Source organism: Calliopsis andreniformis, unplaced genomic scaffold, assembly GCF_051401765.1.
Source record: "Calliopsis andreniformis isolate RMS-2024a unplaced genomic scaffold, iyCalAndr_principal scaffold0022, whole genome shotgun sequence".
NCBI classification, from domain to species: Eukaryota; Metazoa; Arthropoda; class Insecta; order Hymenoptera; family Andrenidae; genus Calliopsis; species Calliopsis andreniformis.
This window is the reverse complement of record NW_027480432.1, coordinates 1,956,587-1,978,984: the sequence shown is the minus strand read 5'-3', so window position 1 is coordinate 1,978,984 and position 22,398 is coordinate 1,956,587. Positions and strand designations below refer to the sequence as shown.

Sequence of the window (22,398 nt, the reverse complement as noted above, 5' to 3'; positions counted from 1 at the left end):
ATGTTCTTCTGTTTAAGTTATTTACACTGTAGCAGTTCAATATTTATGTTTAAATAATGAAAATGTTTATTAATAAATTGTACCGATAGTTAAAGAGGTAATTTCAGTGAAAGCGAAATGATAATGCAAATAAATTCTAAAAACTTCTGTTAAAAACGATTATTAAATCAGTCTACATCAATTTAGTCCCGCGATGCTGTTCCGTATTTATATTAACGAAAATAATTAGAATCACCTTTTTTTAACGACGGAAAAAATATATCATAATACACGATTATTGGTTTTAATGAAACCGTATAGAAAATGAAAGTTGCGCTTAAATTAAGTTAGCCGTTCTGCTTCTCTTATTCCATTCCTTGAGGGACTATCAGTCGATGAAACGTGATTTTCAGTAACTTCGATCAAAATAAAACGATCGTACCGAAAAATTGAGAAGTAGAATTATGGCAGTAAAGATTTTACACTGATAAAGTTTTTTATGCCGAAAAATCGTTAACTTCGTTTTAAAAAGGAAAAAAGAATGATTGTTTAATATGTAGATATCTACTGCTTATTTAAACTTTATCGGTTTGTATTTGACATCAATAAACGATTGTGAAAATGTTAAAATTTGCATTATTTACAAATATTTCTAGCAATTGTTTCTATCTCTTATTATAAAACAATATATTTTAAATTTGAAGTGAATACTCGATAGAGAAACGAGTTTAAGATCGACTCGGGGTTCGAGACAATCGATCGATTTTGCTATCATAAATCTAACGGCAACATTGATCAAACACAAATTTTCTAGGTTATGTTTGTCGTTAATATTACTTAAGAAATAAAATTCCATGAAAAAAATGTTGAATTAAAATGAAAATATTTGTATTCATTGAATAATGTTGAATATTACGTGAACCTATTATTTCGGAAGCAGAATGATTTGAAACATGTAATTTTTCAGCGAACGTTAGTGTTATAAAATGAAAGAAGGTTAAGTTGTGAATGCAATACAAAATTTATTGAACCATCAGCCGCATGTTTCTGTTGATCATACGTTAAGTAGAAAAAATTGCAAAAAAACAAATTTTACTTGAAGAGTAAAAAATACGTTACCATGTTTAAGAATACATTCCAAAGTGGATTTCTATCGATCTTGTATAGTATCGGTAGTAAGCCTTTGCAGATTTGGGACAAAAAAGTAAGAAATGGACACATAAAACGAATCACGGACAATGATATACAAAGTTTAGTATTGGAAATATTGGGTGGTAACGTTAGTACTACTTACATTACATGTCCAGCAGATCCCAGAAAAACATTGGGTATAAAATTACCATTCCTTGTTATGATCATTAAAAATTTAAAGAAATACTTTACATTTGAAGTACAGGTAAAATATAAGCCTACATTCATTGATAATAGATAAAAATATTAAGAAATGCTACTATAAGTTTTTTTCTTTAGGTAATTGATGACAAGAATGTACGCCGTAGATTCAGAGCAAGCAATTATCAATCTACCACTAGAGTGAAACCATTTATTTGTACAATGCCAATGAGGTTGGATGATGGGTGGAATCAAATTCAATTTAATTTAGCTGATTTTACCAGACGTGCATATGGAACAAATTATGTGGAAACTTTAAGGGTTCAGATCCATGCAAACTGTAGAATACGAAGAGTATACTTTTCTGATAGATTATATTCTGAAGACGAATTACCTGCTGAATTTAAATTATTCTTGCCGATTCAGAATAAAGCAAAATGTTAAATCAGTGATGATAGGATATTGCTTTTCAAGACTTTTGAAGATACAAAAGAAATAAAACATTAATATTTATATTAATTGATCAACTTTGTGATTCTGATTTACATTAAATATTTATTTAATAAATACACACTTTATATATTGACAAAAAACTCTAATGAGGTTGTAATGCATTACCTTCTCCTAATTTCTAATTTATTTAAAAAATGTATTTTGTAGGCATAGAAAATTTATGAATTTTCAATATATTTTCGACATAAAATTAATTATGTTTCATAATAAAGTTTGATTCTCATTAAATTTTTGTATGCATACATTTTAAAACTAGTTTTGCTTTATAGACGTCATGTTTAACACGAAAATGATAATTAAGTCCAAGTAATGAATCCATTCATTAACCTTAGCTATGATTTACATTTCAAAGTGATGAAAAAGCTTTATCCTTCGGTAGATCATTTAAAAGTTTTCCTCGTTATTTTTAATACAACTTATAATTAACAAAATTTCTGTAGTTCTATGCACAGTATTTAAAACAATAATATCAAGTTTGACATTAAAGCGTTCCCTAAAATTAACCGTTAAATAAAAAAAAGATGACGTACGTGCGAGCAAAAACTGGTGAGAATAAGATAGCGTTTATGTATACACAGGGAGCGTATTAATTGCTAATTATTAAGTATTGATTTTTTTAAATGGGGCCGTAGCATATCCAAGGGGGAGGCTGTTCGTTCACAAGTACCTGGAACTATTTTCCGCAGCGACAAAAACCTCCACGTTCATCCCTCCCTCGACACGCGTAGTAATACACACGCCTGGAAAAATGGCGGGAAACTTTGGAAAAATTATCATGAAATTCTTCAGTCCCCGATCATTTCCGCGAGATCTATCGATCAGGATCTCTTTCTAGCGCAACAGACTTGCAGCTAGATCGAAACATGGACTACCAAAAATATCCCAAATGGCATCTAACCAGGAAATTAAAAAATACAAACGAACGAGCGAAAGAAGATGGCGGACCAATTAAGAGTACCGCGCTGATACATTTTATTCTTTATTTGTAGGGAAGGATGGTATTTTACAAATGCAAATCCACAGATTTCACAGGAAAGCTTAAATGCTTGGCCAAACGACAAGGACACGATGCCAGGGGCTCGTACTAATCCACTGATTACGATAATATGGTTTAACACGGACGGGAATCCATAAATAAAACAATTGGTTATATACATATGTTTTTCAAATCGACGAATGCTATTATATATTTTGTATTGAGCACTCGTTTCGGGAGAGAGACGCCGACGCCCGGCGCCGACGTCGTTTTTAAAGCGTCAACGTTGTGCCGGAGTAATCTCACCCAATCCGGGGACTCATAAGTAAAAAAAAATCGTTAGAATAATCAACCCTCTCGGACACGCTGACACGTCGTAAAGATGCATCGCTGAAAGTCTTATTTATCGAACGTTTTCGACGTTTTGCCATCGAGGTGCTAAAATAAGGGAACCGAGAGGGGGGGATACATAACAATAAGCGATGAATTTAACATCGTGAAAAGGAAGGCGTGAAACGGTTTTAACGTATAATAACCATATTTTTAATCTTCGTGCTGGTTTGTTGTCATAGACAAATTGTGAGTAAGGGGGATAACGAGCCTCTTTTCACGTGGTGATACCTCGTGTCCACAAAGTCCTTTTTCTTCCGTTTCTTTTTTGAAATGGGTACGGCGGGTCGCGATTTCGAGCGCGGTCGGGAGGACGAGCTCCACTGTCGGATCTGTGCTAGTGACATACCGAGAAACGATGGGGTCCACATTTTCGCCGAGGATGGTAGACGGCACTATCTGCAGACCAAGATACGAAAATATCTGTACATCTTGGTGAGTCTGACCGCGCTTCGTGCGAATTACCGCGATCACTCTATATGCGCGGGTGCATGTGTGCAGCTAGACTAGCTTCCTGTGTGTCTGTGTATGTGGACTTTTTTCGAAATCTCTAAAATACCCTCTCCATACCTATTTCAAACTCCCCTTTGTACTCTGTCACTCAAACGCGCGAAGAAATGCACTTGCTCATTCACGCTTGAGACTTGAGATCTTCTGTCAAATTTGGAGATATAAAGTTTATAGAAATTTGAAATAGCATACTTTAGAGATAGAGTTTTTGACGAGGTGCATACGAAATCCTGTTGATTCTTTGTGACTTGCTAAAAGTAATTGATTATTCTGAATATATCTGCATGGGAATAAATTAATATTTGTGGGAGGGTCGAAATTTTTATGTAATTACGTGATATTAGTTTTTGCAGAATCTGTTACATTAAAAAATGAATGTTTAATATCAGAAGCAGAATTAGATATTTCGAAATCATCATTGTGAAAGAATTCGGAATAAATTATAACTAAAGTCGTCATCGAACGTCATTACTTAATTGACGAGAATGTTTTTTAAAGAAAGTCATAAAAATTGTATATCGGTTTAAATCATTGCGAAAATTACTGTCATCAAAAGTTGTACACGTGTGACTAAAAAGTGATATGTAATAATCGATTTTCATGTGAATGTAGAAGTGTTAAAAATTAGCATTTTATTGATTACAATAAGTATACTATGTTGCTATATATACGTACATGTATGTGACTGTATGTAATTACACAAATATAATTTGGAATGCAAATCGTTTGCAATTAATGCAAAAATTATGACGTACAAAGTATTAAACATGTTTTAAATACTGTATTAAAATTTTTAATGATTAAAGAAATCTTTGCTGGTTAGCTTTAAATGTAAGGTTAATTTTTATTCGATAAAAAATTTGATAATTGAAGATTACTTCTTAAATTTTTATTGAAAAAAAAGTTACGTGACTTATAATTTATTTCCTTTTTAAACTATTTTTTACTTAAAATTAACATTAATTCTATTGTAGGTATCCTCTGAGGACAAGTTATCAAAAATGGTGTGCAGTACTTGCATTAAAAGATTAGAAAGTATTCATCGTTTTGCAATGATGGCATATAGGACACAAGAAAAATTAAAATTACAATTATATAATAATACTGACTACACAAATACTGCAGAGGATGCAGAATTGGAAAGTATCAAAGACATGCAAGACATAACAAGAAAGATAGAAGATAAAGGACTTTTGCATACAATATTAACTAAAGTAAATTATAATTAGCATATATTTTTAATTAGTTTGAAACCTTATATTAAATTTGTGTGACTTTACAGGGTGCAATAGAAATTTTGGCTGAAGGAGAACCATTGGGACCAGCAGAATTAGTACAGGAAGAAGATAAATGCCCTACTCCAAGTATGGAGGAAATGGAAGTCAAAGTAGATCCAATGTTATTTTTACAATGTGGCATGGAGCAATCTGCATCAGAAACTTCAGAAGCATCAGATATAGAAGAAAGAGAATTAAATTCTCCAGAACCATTGCCATTAACAAATAAGTAAGATTACTTACATGAGTACTAGTAATTTAAAGGTATTAAATATTTTTTACATTATACATGTTTCCCATAGAATTGAAGAAATAAAGAAAGAGAAGAAGGAAGAGAATACTGATAAATTGCAAGATGATGAAGAATCAGTTTCTAATATTTCAGCAAAACCTCATGAATGTACAATATGTGCTAGGTCCTTCATATCTCAGATTGGTCTACAAAATCACTTGTGGTCTCATTTGCCTAAAGATAAAAGAGTTGATGGAAAGCCTATTTTAAGATCACAACAAGTTTATTCTACCAATGGTGTGCTCCATATGAACACAGATAATAATTCATCAGGAAACTTCGTTTGTCCAATTTGTAGTAAAAAAATTTCTACTAAGGGAAATTTAAAAGTGCATTTGGAAACTCACCGGCCTAAGGGAAAATATGGTTGTGATATATGTGGTAGAATGTGAGTATCTATATTAATGAAATAGCATTAGTTTAAAGCAGTTTTAGTAAAAGACTTTTTTATGAAATCATGAATTGTTTCTTCCAGTTTTAAAACACAGTCAAATTTATTCAGACACAAAGAATATCATGGAGGAATACAATTTCCATGTAATGTATGTGGAAGGGTCTATCCAACAAATTCTACATTACGAGCTCACAGTATAACACATTCAGATCTGAGACCACATGCATGTCCTCTTTGTGATAAGACATTTAAAAGAAATCAGGATTTGAAATTTCATATAAATCAACATACTGGTGCAAGGCCTTATCAGTGTCCATACTGTCCAAAAGCTTTTGCCAGTTCTGGGAATTGTTTCTCGCATCGTAAAAGAATGCATCCGCGAGAAGTGCATCGAGATAGACAAAGAGCAGCTGATTTAATGAGATGAACCATGGGTAGCCAGTACGAAGAGTGGGTTTAGAGAAATGTAATAATTTACGAAATTATCATATTAGCTATTATGAAAAAGACGAGCTTCAGTTCTGTATATTAATGGTGCTAACAAGAAGCAACAGGAATTTTGTATACTTTGAATCATTTACACTTAGTGCTAGGTACGTTATTGTTATTGAGAAACACTTAGTTGTTTGCTCTTATGGCAACTAGATCTTCTTTATATAAAATAGGAACAAATATATATTTTTCTTAATTTTTTATCTTATCGATGTTGCTGGACGTATACTTCCATTGTTGTTGATAAATTTAGTAGTTATTGTTTATTGACTCATACATAGTACAAGTGATAATAATGATAAGTTTTAAACTCTCTAGTCAAAATAAGAAATTTGTATTTTTTACTCGTTTATCTATATTTAACATATATACAATTTTCTTCTTTATCTTTAAAGATAGAAATTATAATTAGATCGCCCTTGATACCGTTTCTTAGAAACGATTTTACAATTGAAATACAGTATTATTCCAATAATTTTTCAATTAGTACAAATTAACCCATCGGTAATAAACACGATACCATACTAAGCTTTAAAATTAGGATTAAATCTGTACATTTTATGATTTACATAAGATAAACGAATGATTGTTCAGTAGTTAAAAACTTAGCGAAATATAAAATAACTGTGATTTTTTATAAATCGGCGGTAAATTGGAGGTATAAAAGTTAATTCTTATTCCGATGGGTTCAGTACTATGTAAATTAAATAATGTAGATACCAAAGGTACTGGTAGTACAATTAACGATGTTATATTAATCGTTTTCGCTCAAAGATTCGGTTTTCTATCAAGTGTACATTTCTTTCTAATACTTAAATACCGAAATGAACTTATTTTTTGAGATCTTAAACATGTACTAGATATTGTATGTAATATTTTTAAACACAGTATACTTAGTATTTTTCAGAAAACAAAGGTACAAAGAATATTAAGCATTGAAGTTATTTTATATTTGTTTAACAATTCGAAAGACGTTATATCATCAGAAGAAGTGTGTTTATTTATAAAGAACGTGAATGGATTTGAGCGGCGACAAAAGTTCTAAAAGAAAATACATTATTTTGTCCATACAAAGAGCTGTTTGACAGCAAATATTTCATAAGAGTCATAGGTGAAAAAGTGAAAATGACCAAAGAAGAGAGAGAGAGAGCGAACGAGAGAGAGAAAGAGGACATTCTTGAGAATGAAGAAAATTTTGTAGTTCGAGGCATATTTTTAGCGCGATACATACGAACATCATCAATGAATAACGTTAAGACTGTATACGAGAAATTCTGTGTCAAATTAGAATAACAGTATGAACGTAAGAATAGCACACAATATCAATGGCCATATGTCATGAAAGATGAATCTAGTTTATTCAAATGCAGTATTAATAGATTAAGCGTAAATGATGTAGAAGCTGTAGGAGGCGTTACGAATGATCATAATGTTATTCTTCTAAACAGGATTAATAACTAAAGTAAACGTTAATTAAAGTCTGAGTAGCAGTTAGGGAATTTTAGATAAGTTTAGAAGAGTTATATAATTGTAGAGATCATAGCCTGTGCTTCCGTATAATATACACATTCGCACACGTGCTATATAGTCCAAGAAGAAAAAGGAAATGTTCGATAATAAACAACTGCAGGAAAATTTACGACGATCGATACATAGCCCTTAAGTTGCACTTACGACAGGAAACCGTGTTGCTACATTAGCGTTTTAGGGTGACCAAATGCTTGCGCTTTAAAAGAAATGGAATGGACCAAAGAAACAAGAAATTATAGTTTTGTTTTATTTAACAAAATATCTAGTAGTTCTTTAAAACATGAATAATTTTAATAATTTTAAGTAAAACGTAATCAATTGAATATTTAAATACATGAAAGCTGCAATGCAGAGTCACCCTAGCTTGTTAGGGATACAATTATATATTTTGCGATTAAGTTTTTGCAGACGCTTACCGGTTACATAGGTGAATAGACAAAGATGACCGCATAATTCGTGTATCCACGAAAATAATCAATTTTTGATAAAACAAAAGAAACGAGCAAGATCTATGATCTTACTCTTATGGCTCAATTTTTACACCTAGTTTTTAAAGCAGAGATGAGCAAATTACTCCCTTCCCATCAGATTTCAGTTTAATCCTAAGACTGCCAAATATGTTGCTTCCAACAAAAAAATATATTTGTTAACAACTGTAAAATGTTATCAGTATGCAATTATGTGCATATAATTATATTATAATCGGGAAACAAGGAAACATGTTTAATATATTTAAAGTAGCCTTTTAAAAGGAATAAGAAAGTTTGCTCAGCTCTTGCTGCAAGGAGTCAAAAATTGAGTATTTTTCTAAAGTCCACATGTCAGATGACTAGTTGTTTAACTAGTAATTAATATCTCAGAAGTGCCAGTAATGCATTGAACTAAACGTAGCGTAATTCGGCAGACAAATACTGCATAATTACAGTAGAATCAAGATACGAGTTATCGATAATATCAATTGTGACACTTAATAAAATGATTGTATAAAAAGTTGGCCTCGAGATTTGCTTTTTGCGTGAATTAATATTTTAAAACTGTAATCATCCTCTTAAAAACAAGAAATAATGCATGCACAAAATCAATGTTTCAAAGTGAATTCTAATTTTAGATATTTTATTTTATATTATTATTGCAACATTTTTTAGAATATTTTTTTTACAATGGATGAAAGTAATACTTTCTCACCGATAGCGCGGAGGTCAGTAGTTGAGTGTACAAAAGAAATCGCTTTTTCTACGGCAACGTTACATAAGATCTTTTTATCGCTTTTTCAGAGTTATGCTGATACGAAGTCCTCAAGATTGCAATGTTTAGACCAATCTTCAAGAAGGAATATTCAAAGAGTAGTTGTTGATACGAAGACGTTATTAGTCCAATCCAATTACTGGTAATTCATTGAAGGAGCGCAGTTTATATTCTTCCCTCCTCAAAAGAAGAATTCCAAAAGAACGTGTTGGTAAATTTAAACCTTAAAATACCTCAGATTTCGCATTGCGAATGGAGTTCGAAAAAAAACAACGACGTCTGTCGATCTGACCCTTTCGCTGCTATAGATACACCCAAGTCTTAGGAAGACATGAGTCACCGCTCAAAATAGATCGTCTTTAACTCCCTTTCTTTGGGTCGAATTCAATCGGCAGGAATTAGATTCAAAAGAGGCCAATCATTAAGATAAATTTATCAATTGCAAATTTGCATTTGATGAATGAATAACAATAACTCTCTTTTTATCAGCCTCTGGAGACCTTCAGAAGAATTTCCTTGTATGATGCACTTGCCTGAGACAGTAAACTCGTTTACACTGATAAGACAAATGACACTGAACAGCGTCTATGCGCATAAGAATCGCATTTATCGAGCTGAGTTCAGAAGCAGATTTAAAACCCATTCATAATGCCAGGTATATAAAAGGCGAGGATTGAGGCTCATTCAAAGAAAGAAATTGGACAAATGAATTGTCATGAGCTGAATGAATTGAATCATTATCATGAGCTGAATGAATTGAATCATTATCGTGACCTGAAATGCAGGTCATTGTTAAGGTTTCTTCTTCGTCTACTCGATACCAGTAAACATCTTGTACGCGCATATCGCAGTGAGAACGGAGAGTAGTGTCATAAAATTCTCTGATAAATGGGCTCAAATAAAGATATCACGGCAACTTTTATTCCTACAATGGCCTAAGCGACTTTATTATCTGTCAGAAATATTCGTTACACTCTCATTGCTCGCAATTGCTTAATCAAGAAGAATACGTGTATGCAACGTGCAATCAACTTATCGGGGCTTGCGTAAATTTTTTATTCAAGAGCTTAAAGTGCCGTAAGTTTCTACAATTCTCGCTTCAGCGAAAGAGGAGAGAAATTCACGTGAAAATGAATCCAAGTTTAGAGAAATCGCACAGTATTGCGCAATCCGTGGTACAACTATCAAATAATGAAATTGACGGATACGGAAGGAGGAGTCCAACTTTGAAGTTGCATCATAATATAACGGCACGCAACCGTTCCACAAAGTTTCGTGATAATTTCTAACATTGGAAAAGAACAGCTGCAATGCTGTATCATTAAGACAAGGTCATCGTGTGCGGGCATGTTGCCCCTAACGATACGTGTTTAATCGAAGGATTTGATGCTACTCGAACTATAATTGTACTTCCCGCCATGCGGCACTTCGACAGGAATCGAGCTTTGCAAAAGAAGGTCGTGTCTTTTTGATGGATAATATCTACATAAAAGCGTGACAGACACATCACCAAAATCCATGATCTCTCACTTTAACATCTGTCGCTATTCCAACCAATTCTATGAATTCTGTGAACAGAAATATCAGCAAAGTGATTTGCATCGATAAGGATTGAAAAAAAACATACCAAGAGATAAAGATTAAGTAAAAATATTTGTTTCGAACAAAATTACCATACAAATAGAATGTAATTGTAGCGAATCCATATTCGAAAAATTTTAAGAAAAAATTTCACTTGTTTTGCATTCCTTATCAGACATGTCTAAGTACACGAAAGATATACCTCAGTTGATTTACATTACAATTAACTGCGATTAAATTAACATTGAATAACAATCTCCCAGAATATTAAATTACACTGTACATACGTAGGATGAGACAGAAAGTAGTTTTCGAAAATCTTCATTTCCGGTTCGATGACGTAATGACGTTCACGATATGCAACTATCATACGAACATTATATCATATTATAAAATATTATCCGTAAAAAAGGTGTATTATATTTGGATATAATTCCAATGTCATCTAATATAATGATAAATTGTAAAAAACAGAGCTTTAATTAGGCTGCATTGAAAGTCATGTTTCCTAGTACTGAATGATCGGTTGATTGCGATGCGCGGGAAGAAGAGGGGATAAACGATAGAGAAGAAAATAGGCAAAAAGGTTCGATCCGTGGAGCAACAAAAAATCACACATTCTCCTGCGCGGGTTCACATGTTCGAACGAAATAGACAGCTCGATTCCTAGTTATTTTTTAAGACGAGTCACTATTGGTGGGAATGGAGGAATAACAGGTCGCGTCGTCGTTCGTAACGTCCTTCAAACGTTCCTATCGATTCTAAGAGTGCACGGAAAAAGACGTATAATACACGGTGTTCACTGTTGAAACATGTTAGTTCGTCGGTAACGGTGCTTGACCGATTGTCGTTCGGTGTTGTGCGATCATTCTTCTCGTTGGATAAGGCGCATTATCGCGTGTCTGGTTGTCGTATTCCTTTCACTTGAGGCGGGCCGTCGAAAAATTTGAAAAAATTAAAATGTCAGATGACGAGGATAAATCGTGGTGTCATTCACGACAAAACTGTGTCGTGCAACCACTTTTAACAGGTATTTTACAAGAAGGATTTATTAACAAATCAGAAAGAAAGTAACCTCAAAATATGTAGTTTGCTTCCGTCTTCTCATTTACTTCACAAGTACGCGTGATAATAATGATATAACACGTGTTATTCCAAAATATAAACATGTAACGGTTCATTCATGATTTTTTATGTATATTTTTCTTCTATACACTTTTTTTGTTGTTGAATGGGAACACTAATCTCCATTCGCTTATTCTTTTTTTTTTAATGCTGGTTGCCGAAGATATCTTCGAATGTGTTCGAGATATTTTTTTCTTGTTGTACTGAAATAAAAGAAGGAATTGTTGCAATGAAATTTTAATACAATGAAATGTATTCTTGGGTGTTATTATTCTGATAACGTTAACCTTAGCGAATCTTGCCCGTGTCGTATGAAATTATGTAAATTCGTAGATATAGTTCTAATCAGTAGATAATCAAACGTAATTTAATTAAGATAAAAGATTGCGTTGAATTATAAATATAACAAATTAGGTGTTTATTTATGTATTGATGTCTATTATTATGTGTTATACCCAACATACATAGTACTTCTATTAGAGTATACTGTGATATACTTATTTTATAAATGAAAATATTGTGGTTTTAGATTTATATCAGATTACAATGGCATATGCTTATTGGAAAAGTGGAAAAATGAATGATCATGCAGTATTTGATCTATATTTTCGTAAAAATCCTTTCCAAGGAGAATTTACCATCTTTGCTGGGTTAGAAGAATGTATTAATTTTTTGGAAAAGTTTCGTTATTCCCCTAGTGGTATGTATTTACAAACATATTTTTAAGGGTTTTATTATTTTGTTCAATTTATATAAAAATTAATAATTACACAGATATTAAGTACTTGAAATCAACAATGCCATCATCAGTTGATCAAAGGTTTTTTGAATATTTAAAAGACCTTACTCCAAAAGATGTAACAATATATGCTATGGAAGAAGGTTCAGTTGTCTTTCCAAGGTTAGTAAAAATCTTAGAAACATGTATGCATCATGCAAATGTTCAGTTATGTTAATTATCATCATCATTGTCATCGTTTAGGAAAGTTTTTCTTGCTCTTAAGACAGCAATTAGAATTAATGTTCAAATGCTTATTGGCACTACATATTTGATGAAACATCAAACTTTAATAAGTTAAAACTTCAATGCAAATTGATATGTTACGCAGAATACCATTACTAAGAGTAGAAGGTCCATTAATAATGGTACAACTTTTGGAAACAACACTGTTAACCTTAGTTAACTATGCAAGTTTAATGGCAACAAATGCAGCCAGGTACCGTATGTTTGCTGGGAAAAACATAACACTCTTAGAATTTGGACTCAGAAGAGCTCAGGGTCCTGATGGTGGATTGAGTGCATCTAAGTATAGCTATATTGGTATGTATTTTGTAAACTATCATTTCTTGTTATTCCATCTATATAAATATTCCTTTAACATCTTTTATACTTTCTAGGTGGTTTTGATGGTACTAGTAATGTGTTAGCAGGAAAGCTTTATAATATTCCTGTGAGTGGAACACATGCACATGCATATATTACATCTTTTACTGGTATTGATGATCTACAACAGAGAGTGAGTCAATATTTTAAGTAGCTGTATTAATTAGAAAGTATATAGGTAGTACATAAATATATTATTCTTTCCTTTTTTTAGACATTGGCACATAAAGAAACAGGAGAGGTTTATGATCTTCTAGAGTTAGCTCTCAAACATCAAGATTCCATTGCAGCTGATGTAGGAACACTAGTTTCTGAAGCTTCTAGCGGAGAATTAGCTGCTTTAATTAGTTACGCCATTGCTTTTCCGCAACGATTTGTTGCTCTTGTAGACACATATGATGTGAAAAGGTATGATAGTATGCTTATCTCACTTATGTGTATTTTAGTTATTTCACGTCTTTCTTTCTAAGATTGTTAAATTTTTTTTTATGTTTTATATATATAAGTAGACTGTATTTTGATGTTACTTTACAAATGAATAATCTATGTCTCTAATATTAGATATGCATCTGTTTCACTACTTGCATGTATATATTTAAAATATTATTTAAATGTACACTGCCATGTCTCTCTATTAACTGTGTCATTCTATTAAGCATATACTTTATTTGATTTCTTTGTACATTATCTATAAAAATCTGCATATATTTGTTTGCTATGTATGGACATAAAATAGGAAAAGAATAATGTTCGAATATAGAGTACTCTAAAGATTTTATTTTGTCTAACTCTACAGAATACTATAAATTATTTTATAATCACTATTAAGTATGAGATTTTATTATAGAAAGTTAAAATAAAATACTTTGAAGGATTCACCTCAGACATATCTACATTTACGTGCGTAATTTATGTTTAAAGTTACTAATCATTGAAGATACTTTACTTTAGTTTTAAAATACATTTAATCGGATCTGATACATGCAATGCTAATTACAAATCCACAAAGCAGGCATGATGAAACATATACACACTATAACCTAACAGGAGTGTGTTTATAGCATCGAAGCCTCGGCCAAGAGACAAGCGCGTATAGCCAGCCTAAATGTAAAGAATAAACGTCTGTCAAATGGGTCCAATACACATGCCCAAAATGGTGTCAGAAACAATCCGATTATATCTGAATCAACTTCGCATCACAAGAACGGCTTTTTAAGACGAGGCGAATTGGGTGAGCTCTATGTGAGGTACGATAAAATTACCCTCTATGTCTGCTTTGCAGGATAAATCATCATTTTTTTAATTTCGTGAAGCGCTGTGGATAGTTGAATTATTTTCATAGATAATAAACCTTTTTTTCAATTTTGAACCGTTAAAACTATAAAATAACAATATTTAATTATATGCATTTTAAATTTATTGTGTCATTACTGATTCATTATTATTTTATTTAATTCAGTTCATTTACGAACAGAAAAAATCATTCTGTAAAGCGGGCAAATTTGTAGGTCATTACATCGTATATATTTCCTAAAATGATGTTAAAGATACATGAGAAAAGCAAGTAATTTTGTTAAAAGTCTTACAAATTTTATATTATCTTTGTCATAAATGTACGACCTTATATAGTACCCTTCCCAATTCAGCCATGTAACTAAATAATCATTAATTTGATATATTCAATATTACTAAAACCATAATTTGTACTTAATAATTTTAAAAAATGATGCAAAGTTTAAACTCTGTTGTTACTCTACATAACACATTTTTAAAATTCTTAGTTTGCATGTCAGTCTACATATTTTGTTCACAATTACTCATATATATTCATTAAACACTTCATATATTTTCACTTAACTAGTGGTAGTGTTTGTTTCACACTTAATGCAACATTTTTATTACATTCTAATAGTATGTAAATCTGTAGAATCTGCTATAGTTGAAATGACTAAATCATTTTTGTGACAGCATCTATAGACTCATGTTTAATTAATGATAGTGGCAAACTTTTCTACTTAGGAGTGGCCTTCTAAACTTCTGCGCTGTGGCATTAGCACTAAATGATTTGGGTTATAAAGCAATTGGCATAAGAATCGATAGCGGCGATTTAGCATATTTAAGTAATGCTGCAAGAGACATTTTTGAAAGAATTGCTGCCAAGTATAACATACCTTGGTTTGCCAAACTGATGATTTGTGCCTCAAATGATATCAATGAGGAAACTATTTTAAGTTTAAATGAACAGGTAAATATACACATGATAAAATAATACAATGAAATTTCAGAGTGAATTTTTTGCTTGTATAAAACACATTGCTTTTGTAGAGTCATAAAATTGATTGTTTCGGAATTGGCACGCATTTAGTAACGTGTCAGAGGCAACCAGCATTGGGTTGCGTTTATAAAATGGTTGAGATCAATGGACAACCAAGGATTAAGCTTAGTCAAGAAGTTGGTAAAGTAACAATACCAGGAAAAAAGGATGCTTTTAGATTATATGGTGCAGATGGATACGCTCTGATCGATCTGTTACAAAGATCAACAGAAGAGGTTCCTCAAGTGAAACATAAAGTTCTCTGCAGACATCCATTTCAGGAATCAAAGAGAGCTTATGTTATTCCAACTCGAGTGGAATCATTACATAAAGTAAATAGCAATTTTCATAATTTACAAAATGAAATACTCTGCGAATAGTTAATATTATAATAAAATGCAGGTATATTGGAAAAATGGAAAATTATGTCAACCATTGCCGACATTGCAAGAAATACGAAACAGGGTTCAAGAGTCCTTAAGATCGCTCAGAAATGATCACAAAAGAAATCTGAACCCTACGCCGTACAAAGTAAGTTTTAGCAATTATTTCAATTGATAATTAACCCATTGATCTTCAGACTTTTCAAGGATTATCATTAAAAAACCGTTTTACACAGGTAGCCGTTAGTGACGACTTATATAATTTCATACATGATTTATGGCTACAAAATGCACCCATCGGTGAACTATCGTGAAGTAATAATTGAATGGACAGAAAATAATTTGCAAACAAGCATAGTTATTAAGACAAAGTTGTATTCGAATAGCCTATGCATCGAGATAAAACCGAGTTTCAAAAATTTATTTTTTACACTATTTGAAAAATCTAATTGTACAAGCATTGTTTGATTATAGTAGTATATTTTGATAACTTATGCAAATTACTCTACAATATGTTCAAATAGCTTTGTAAGCACAGAATGAGTTATCTTTAAAAACGGTGTAATCTTATAGATTATACTGCAAAAGTATGATAGTATTTATCATAAGTATCATAAATGTGTACTCACTTTCAATTTTTAGTAAAATACAAAACGGGTATACGTGAATTAGGCATGCACAATTTAGATATAAATATTTTTATGTTCAATTGAACACACAAGAAATGTATATATGATGGAATCTTTTACGAATCCCGGGAATGTAAATTTAGTGTAAATAACCATCGGATCTTTTGAACGTTCGATTAAAACATCATTTCGAAAATGATGTTTCCAAGCTTTTTAAGTTTAAATTGTGTTTTTTAATGAAAGTAAAGGAACAAAGCATAAAGAATGTACGATTCACGAAAGAAACAAACATTCTAACATGTAGTTAAATTTTTTGTTAAAGAAATGTACAAATTTTGAGCATAATAAGAACTACTAAAATGTAGAATTCTAAGATGTATAAATATGTATAAAACTGTAATAATGAAGAAAAATTTATTTGACATAATGGTGCAAGTTTCAAGGATGAAGAGCAATGAACAATTTCTTCAGCAATTTATTATTTGTAGGAGTCTTATAACTAAAATGGTACACTAGTTATTGAGTTTTTACTACAAATACTAGTTTTTTCTTAGAAATGTTTATAATTTTGATTTTGTACTACGTCGTTATATTGAAGTATACATACTTTAGAAACCTGTATGATTGGTAAGTGTTAATGATAGATTTTTACACAAAAATTTTATTGTACTCACGATCAGACCTGCCGTTTTTTCATAATGCAATACAATGTAAGTGAATCAATAAAAATAATTGTTTTTATAGCAAAACACAAAGTGTAGCTATTATTCAAATAATGATTTCTTGACTATTTATTTTAGAAGTGTTATATTTATTATGCAGCAGCAATTTGATTTATTATAGCTACTTAATTCAGAAGATACAAACTCGATTACATTGTTTAGTTCAATGAACGTCTTCGTAAAACTTTTCGTTTATTATATTATTCAGAGTATGAATATAGTTATCGCAAAAAGAAAAATTATTTGTATTCATAAATATGTTTGCGAGTATAAATAAATGGGGGTTTGATAAAGGTCAGTGAACCATTCTTTCGTTCCCTAACCTCCAATAGCTGTAGCGACAGACAATAATTGGCTAGATCATTTATCAAATAATATTAATATTTACGGAGATTTGTGAACAGAGGAAAAAACATACAAAATGTTAATTTACCAATTAATCGTAAGCGACATATTTCAGATAGCTTTTTTTTAATTACTACAGTAAAAGGAAAAGTTTGAATTCTTCATTTTCCATTTTACAGGAAGAACGGTCAATGCATTAATACAATTATTGTGGATTAATGTTTAAACCGCTCAAGGAACCATGATCTTGAATTTGGAATTAATTTAAACTTTCTAAATGAAATTTATATTTAGATATAAAACAGTATAAAATATGAAAACAGTTTCTCAAAATATTGCAAAGTTTTTTCCATTTATTGCTTTGCTGTACAGCTTGGTTGTTATTATTCTAACAACATATATCAATGAAAAAGTTACTCCAATCTTTGTATTCTTTTGTATGCAAGTATATTTGAATTGGTACTCAGTAGTTAATATAAGTCGTAATGCAACAGTTATGGAAGTGAAGGATACAACAAAAAGATTAATATTTAACAAGTTGGCAAATAGTGCAGACTATAGGTACTGGTACTGTGAAAAATGTTTAATTTATATGTGTAAACCAACACAGCATTGTACGCTTTGCAAAAAATGTTTTCATTTCAGAGATCATCATTGTCTTTTCTTAGGTACTTGCATACTAAGGCAAAATATAGGCAATTTCATTCTATTCTGTTTTTACACATCCCTAACGTGTATATATTCATTATGCAGTCTTGGTCCATATCTATATGAGAATATAAATCGTGTAATAAGAACAGATACAGACTCTTTTAACATATTCCTGAACTTTTGTTTTCCTGTTGCTCTTGTTAGATTATTATATTCCAGAGAAAATGCTTATATACTGCTAGTGACAATGTTTGATGTACTAGTTTCCATCTTGTGTATTAGTCTGGTATATGCAACATGGAAATTGCACAGTTGCATGTCAGCTAAACAAAGGTATGCAAATGTGTCAGGGAAACAAAGTTTAAAAGAAATTTTCGGGAGCTATGGTCTTTTGAATGTCATCTTTCCATACAATGGTCTTATAGGAACTAGAGATCTTAATGGAAAATATGAATTAAAGGAGGTGTGAGTGTATACATAAGACTTATATGTATAAACACAATAAAAAATGAAAACGATTTTCCTTAAGCCAGTAAAAATAAAAATAAGTTTCTATACATTTTTATACATATATGTACAATTATAAAACTAAATGCATGTTTTTTAATAATTGTAATTTGTATTGTAATAAATATCACACATGTTCATTACATTTACACATTTATACAATTGCACAAAAAAAATCATACAGCACTGCATTCTGCACCTAAATTTTTAAAAAGTCTTTAAAGAAATTGTAAATATGTTATTAATTGAAATATTTTTCTGTTATTATATTCATGTTCTTAATAAAGATTGTATTGAGGATACAATTATTCACAAATTTACTTTTTTTCATTCACCAAGAGTACAAATGTTTGCTCTTTAGATTTTCTTATGAATTACTGTAGTGGAAGATTTAGTATCCCGTTTTATTTTGATATACCAAATTAATTCATGTTATCTTTAAGGAAAGTTCTTCTTTTTAGAAGTACAATACAATCAGATACTGATCTGTAACACAATTTTGAAATCAAAGTCAATAATGGGTTCCTTTACATGATGTAGAACAGAGTCATTCATTTTAAGTATTATTTACCATAACAAATTTGATATCTAATGAATCCATTTTATAATTCTGTATGTGCATGATGTTGTGCTTTGAAATCATTGGGGTGTATAAATACTCCTTCTGTTGTAATCCATTCAAAACGTGAACTACTAGGAGAATAGTCACCCACTACTTCTGTTTGACCAGTAATTGGAGTACCATAGACTTTTCCACTTACTGATAAATATCTGAAAGAAAGTAAAGTTTTTAAAAATACTTTTTTATCAAGAATCAACAGAATATGAACATTTTAAACTACATGTAACTTACGTATCTGTATCTACATGTTTTAACATGATAGGTTCATCTCTTTTCCAAACTTCAGTTTGACATATCAGCATCCAATTGTCTCCATTGTCACCTTCTCCTTTGCTATCTCCATAAGCAGATATTTCTTGTTTACCGCTAAGAGGTGAACTAACATGATGAGAATGAAGATTCTTTTTTGTTGCTAGATGTTCTAATCTTATGATATCTCCGCATTGGATTGGTACTCTGTTAAAATATTAACTTATTAAGTTATACAAAAAATGAAAAATGCTTGATTCATTAATACAAACTGTGCATACCCTCTAGTGCATTGCTTCTTTGTACCAGCTTTAACAAGCCAATAAGAATTTCCATCTTCTTTTGCACTTGTACCTGTTACTGATTGTTGTCCACTACCGCTCCCATATTTTATGTCATGTGAATGCAATCTAACTTTATAATCTACATTCATCAATTTCAGTACAGAACCACAGGTTACATGTTGTGTTCCTCTAGCTGTACAAACAAAAATGTAATTGTTTGTTTATCAGTACTAGTATAGGCACTTTTAGTAAGGTTAATACATAGTCAACTATTTAGATATATTTATCGTAAATTTATAGCGAATCAAGTATTTGTAGGAGTTCAAATAGAAAATAAAAAACTAAAGATTTACTTTATCAAATATTGAGAACACTGACTGCATAAACTACACGATAAATGACACTGACATTTCCCATACAAATCACAGTAAAAAGATTTACCTTTAGAACAACTTGTCCAAAGCATAAGAACCGTAAAAGCTAGGAATAGTAAATAAACTAAGTTTTCTCTCATTTTTCGTGATAATAAAATAATTAATCCACGGTAAAATAAAAGTCGAAAGTTTGATACACGTGTATACACTATATACGTGTTGACTTCCTATTGGTATGGTTAGAACTACACCAATTTGAACGAATATTAATTTGAAGTGTCGCCGCTAGATGGCTAGGCATTTTATTTTTCATATTTTGACTAATTTTTTTATAAAATAACAATCTTTTCTAATATAGGTAGGAAAAACAATGAATAACATATCCAATATCATAAGAATAATTTATATTTTAAAATTATGTCGTCTTCATATTTATTATGTAAATATTTTACAAAACAATGATTTTTATTTTATCTTAAAAATGATAAAATTGCTAGGCGTTTTATTGAATTACATAGAATAATTCATATAGACGAAAGCATGTATCTTGGTCAGACCAGGAAGTGGAACATACTTAGAATCATACTTAATACTGTAATGTTCCTTCAAGGTGGATCATTACTTTGTAAAATTGCACTTGAGAAAATGCACTGGGTTGCAATTGAATGTATAAATTCAAAAAATAACTACTTTCATACAGACAGATTTTACAATAATACCAATACCCCAACTTCTCTCTCATACAATAAAAATTTCTTACTCTTACTGGTGGCTTAATTGATATTTATGCCTTGATATTACACAATTTTTAGCATGAAAAATATTCTTCGAATATCATATAATTAATGTATAATGTACACATTTAATTATTGAGTGATAAGAATGAAATGTTCTCTGAGCAGGCATCCAAATTTGCCTTCTTATATAAATGATCCTAATTTAATTGTACAAATGTATCAAGGAACTGTCCAAGCATTCTCAAAATACACTGTGTATCATGTTTTAATGTCAGTAAACATGCCAATTAGTATTCAACAACTTTTGGACGGGTCTTAACATAAACATATGCTGCTATTATAACAAATACTGCAGCAATTGTAGGTAACACCACTGTGAAGACACGTTGTTTATTCTCTAGAAATTCCTTTTTTCTCTCTTTTTTCTGTTTGTTTGTTTCTTTCGTCTTTCCTTTCAATTGGCGCATTTTCTTGCTGTAAAAAAAGAAGAATATTATATAAAATCTATCAATGTGACAAACATGAACAATATGTACAGAAGACAACACGAGAACAGCAATTATTTTAAATTTTAATTGAGGATTATAAATATAAAAGTGAGGGTATTAGAGACAGCCGTTTTTTATGAAACATTTAAATAAAATGATGTAAATCTCCAACTTACAAAAAAGATCTGGAAAGTATTAGCACTATACAAGTAAAAGATTTTATGAGAGAAAGATCTTTAGCCTTTTAAATATATTTTTAACTGGATTTATAGTGTATCGAAGACATTTACGATGCATATGTTTATGACAGCTTTGAACATCACTAAAATGTATGCTTTTTAAGATAAATAGAAAAAACGAATTCATAATTTTCGCCGGAAAAATAAATGGAAACACAAATTTGAATACCTTTAACAATTAAAATAAGCAAATACTAAACAACTTCAGGAATCCGTCCTGGAATTCTCAAGCAATTGGTAAAAGCAGATTTGCGTACATGACACGTAATAAAATAACGCTACCCTACCAATCGCAATTCCTGTCACTTCCGTGTGGAGATAGTCAATTGAACTACGTTAATCAGTATTCTAGAGTCGAAACTATATTTCTTATAATTATACGCAACCACCATTCATGTTTGCCCACGAAACTTAAAAAAAATCTTTATTTCAGTCTTCTGTTTCTGCATGTTTGTCACTGGCACTTATTTGACAATTAAATGACAAAAGTTTAAACAATTCTAAACAGTCACCGAATAATTATTATAAGAATTGATAGTATAGTTAAGAAAAACGTAAAATCAGACTATTCGATGTGAAAATTTTAATGAAAGCATGTTAATCGTATTGAAAGGACTTTAATTTTTGGCATGTTTTCAAATTAATGTGGTTAACATACAAAAGTCAAATTTTTATATTTTGTATAGTTAAAAGAGATAAAAAATATCCTGCAGTAAGCAAGTTTTCAGATAAAATAAAAATAGTTGAAAATATATTAACAGCAGTATGTAATTTTGAACAATATTTAGTGAAAAAGCAATATTTGTTTCGTGACAAATACAGTAGCACCATACA

General features: G+C 30.9%; 6 protein-coding genes across 8 annotated transcripts; 4 read left to right on the top strand and 2 right to left on the bottom strand.

Moving 5' to 3' along the window:
• Positions 1-741: 741 nt before the first annotated feature.
• Bug22 (cilia- and flagella-associated protein 20) lies at positions 742-1,834 on the top strand. Its single transcript, XM_076391636.1, has 2 exons — positions 742-1,375; positions 1,450-1,834. Exons 1-2 carry the CDS (start codon positions 1,100-1,102, stop codon positions 1,753-1,755), a joined length of 582 nt encoding a protein of 193 aa, XP_076247751.1. The 5' UTR covers positions 742-1,099; the 3' UTR covers positions 1,756-1,834.
• A 1,159-nt stretch (positions 1,835-2,993) lies between these two features.
• On the top strand, positions 2,994-8,680 carry LOC143187188 (uncharacterized). Its single transcript, XM_076391253.1, has 5 exons — positions 2,994-3,625; positions 4,675-4,914; positions 4,983-5,206; positions 5,280-5,657; positions 5,745-8,680. Exons 1-5 carry the CDS (start codon positions 3,464-3,466, stop codon positions 6,088-6,090), a joined length of 1,350 nt encoding a protein of 449 aa, XP_076247368.1. The 5' UTR covers positions 2,994-3,463; the 3' UTR covers positions 6,091-8,680.
• Positions 8,681-11,081: 2,401 nt separating this feature from the next.
• Naprt (nicotinate phosphoribosyltransferase) lies at positions 11,082-17,270 on the top strand. Of its 2 annotated transcripts, XM_076390829.1 has the most exons (11): positions 11,082-11,541; positions 12,166-12,336; positions 12,411-12,537; positions 12,746-12,957; positions 13,035-13,153; positions 13,235-13,428; positions 14,082-14,267; positions 15,040-15,265; positions 15,346-15,666; positions 15,737-15,865; positions 15,954-17,270. In XM_076390829.1, exons 1-11 carry the CDS (start codon positions 11,472-11,474, stop codon positions 16,029-16,031), a joined length of 1,833 nt encoding a protein of 610 aa, XP_076246944.1. In that variant the 5' UTR covers positions 11,082-11,471; the 3' UTR covers positions 16,032-17,270. The 2 variants fall into 2 exon arrangements, with proteins under 2 accessions (XP_076246944.1, XP_076246945.1); XM_076390830.1 differs by lacking the exon at positions 14,082-14,267.
• A 92-nt stretch (positions 17,271-17,362) lies between these two features.
• Positions 17,363-18,625, top strand: LOC143186944 (palmitoyltransferase ZDHHC22-like). The gene is made up of 2 exons (XM_076390831.1): positions 17,363-17,510; positions 17,593-18,625. Exon 2 carries the CDS (start codon positions 17,727-17,729, stop codon positions 18,531-18,533), a length of 807 nt encoding a protein of 268 aa, XP_076246946.1. The 5' UTR covers positions 17,363-17,510; positions 17,593-17,726; the 3' UTR covers positions 18,534-18,625.
• Positions 18,626-18,733: 108 nt separating this feature from the next.
• Positions 18,734-20,303, bottom strand: LOC143186945 (stromal cell-derived factor 2). Its single transcript, XM_076390832.1, has 5 exons — positions 20,168-20,303; positions 19,724-19,919; positions 19,425-19,649; positions 19,143-19,342; positions 18,734-19,057 (listed from the first exon to the last, which is right to left on the bottom strand). Exons 1-4 carry the CDS (start codon positions 20,238-20,240, stop codon positions 19,174-19,176), a joined length of 663 nt encoding a protein of 220 aa, XP_076246947.1. The 5' UTR covers positions 20,241-20,303; the 3' UTR covers positions 18,734-19,057; positions 19,143-19,173.
• A 184-nt stretch (positions 20,304-20,487) lies between these two features.
• LOC143186932 (single-pass membrane and coiled-coil domain-containing protein 4 homolog) lies at positions 20,488-21,871 on the bottom strand. Of its 2 annotated transcripts, none has more exons than XM_076390806.1 (2): positions 21,734-21,871; positions 20,488-21,311 (listed from the first exon to the last, which is right to left on the bottom strand). In XM_076390806.1, exon 2 carries the CDS (start codon positions 21,302-21,304, stop codon positions 21,125-21,127), a length of 180 nt encoding a protein of 59 aa, XP_076246921.1. In that variant the 5' UTR covers positions 21,305-21,311; positions 21,734-21,871; the 3' UTR covers positions 20,488-21,124. The 2 variants fall into 2 exon arrangements, with proteins under 2 accessions (XP_076246921.1, XP_076246922.1); XM_076390807.1 differs by lacking the exon at positions 21,734-21,871 and adding an exon at positions 21,502-21,673.
• Between the last annotated feature and the right edge of the window lie 527 nt (positions 21,872-22,398).

Excerpts from the sequence above, each read along its gene's own strand:
- Bug22 (XM_076391636.1), top strand. The coding sequence starts at position 1,100 with ATGTTTAAGAATACATTCCAAAGTGGATTTCTATCGATCTTGTATAGT. Across the intron at positions 1,376-1,449 it reads ACTTTACATTTGAAGTACAG|GTAATTGATGACAAGAATGT; the intron begins GTAAAATATAAG and ends TTTTTTCTTTAG.
- LOC143187188 (XM_076391253.1), top strand. The coding sequence starts at position 3,464 with ATGGGTACGGCGGGTCGCGATTTCGAGCGCGGTCGGGAGGACGAGCTC. Across the intron at positions 5,207-5,279 it reads CCATTGCCATTAACAAATAA|AATTGAAGAAATAAAGAAAG; the intron begins GTAAGATTACTT and ends TGTTTCCCATAG. Across the intron at positions 5,658-5,744 it reads TGTGATATATGTGGTAGAAT|TTTTAAAACACAGTCAAATT; the intron begins GTGAGTATCTAT and ends TGTTTCTTCCAG.
- Naprt (XM_076390829.1), top strand. The coding sequence starts at position 11,472 with ATGTCAGATGACGAGGATAAATCGTGGTGTCATTCACGACAAAACTGT. Across the intron at positions 13,429-14,081 it reads GACACATATGATGTGAAAAG|CATCGAAGCCTCGGCCAAGA; the intron begins GTATGATAGTAT and ends GTGTGTTTATAG. Across the intron at positions 15,266-15,345 it reads TTTTAAGTTTAAATGAACAG|AGTCATAAAATTGATTGTTT; the intron begins GTAAATATACAC and ends TTGCTTTTGTAG.
- LOC143186944 (XM_076390831.1), top strand. The coding sequence starts at position 17,727 with ATGAAAACAGTTTCTCAAAATATTGCAAAGTTTTTTCCATTTATTGCT.
- LOC143186945 (XM_076390832.1), bottom strand. The coding sequence starts at position 20,240 with ATGAGAGAAAACTTAGTTTATTTACTATTCCTAGCTTTTACGGTTCTT. Across the intron at positions 19,920-20,167 it reads TTGGACAAGTTGTTCTAAAG|CTAGAGGAACACAACATGTA; the intron begins GTAAATCTTTTT and ends TTGTTTGTACAG. Across the intron at positions 19,343-19,424 it reads AAACATGTAGATACAGATAC|ATATTTATCAGTAAGTGGAA; the intron begins GTAAGTTACATG and ends ACTTTCTTTCAG.
- LOC143186932 (XM_076390806.1), bottom strand. The coding sequence starts at position 21,304 with ATGCGCCAATTGAAAGGAAAGACGAAAGAAACAAACAAACAGAAAAAA.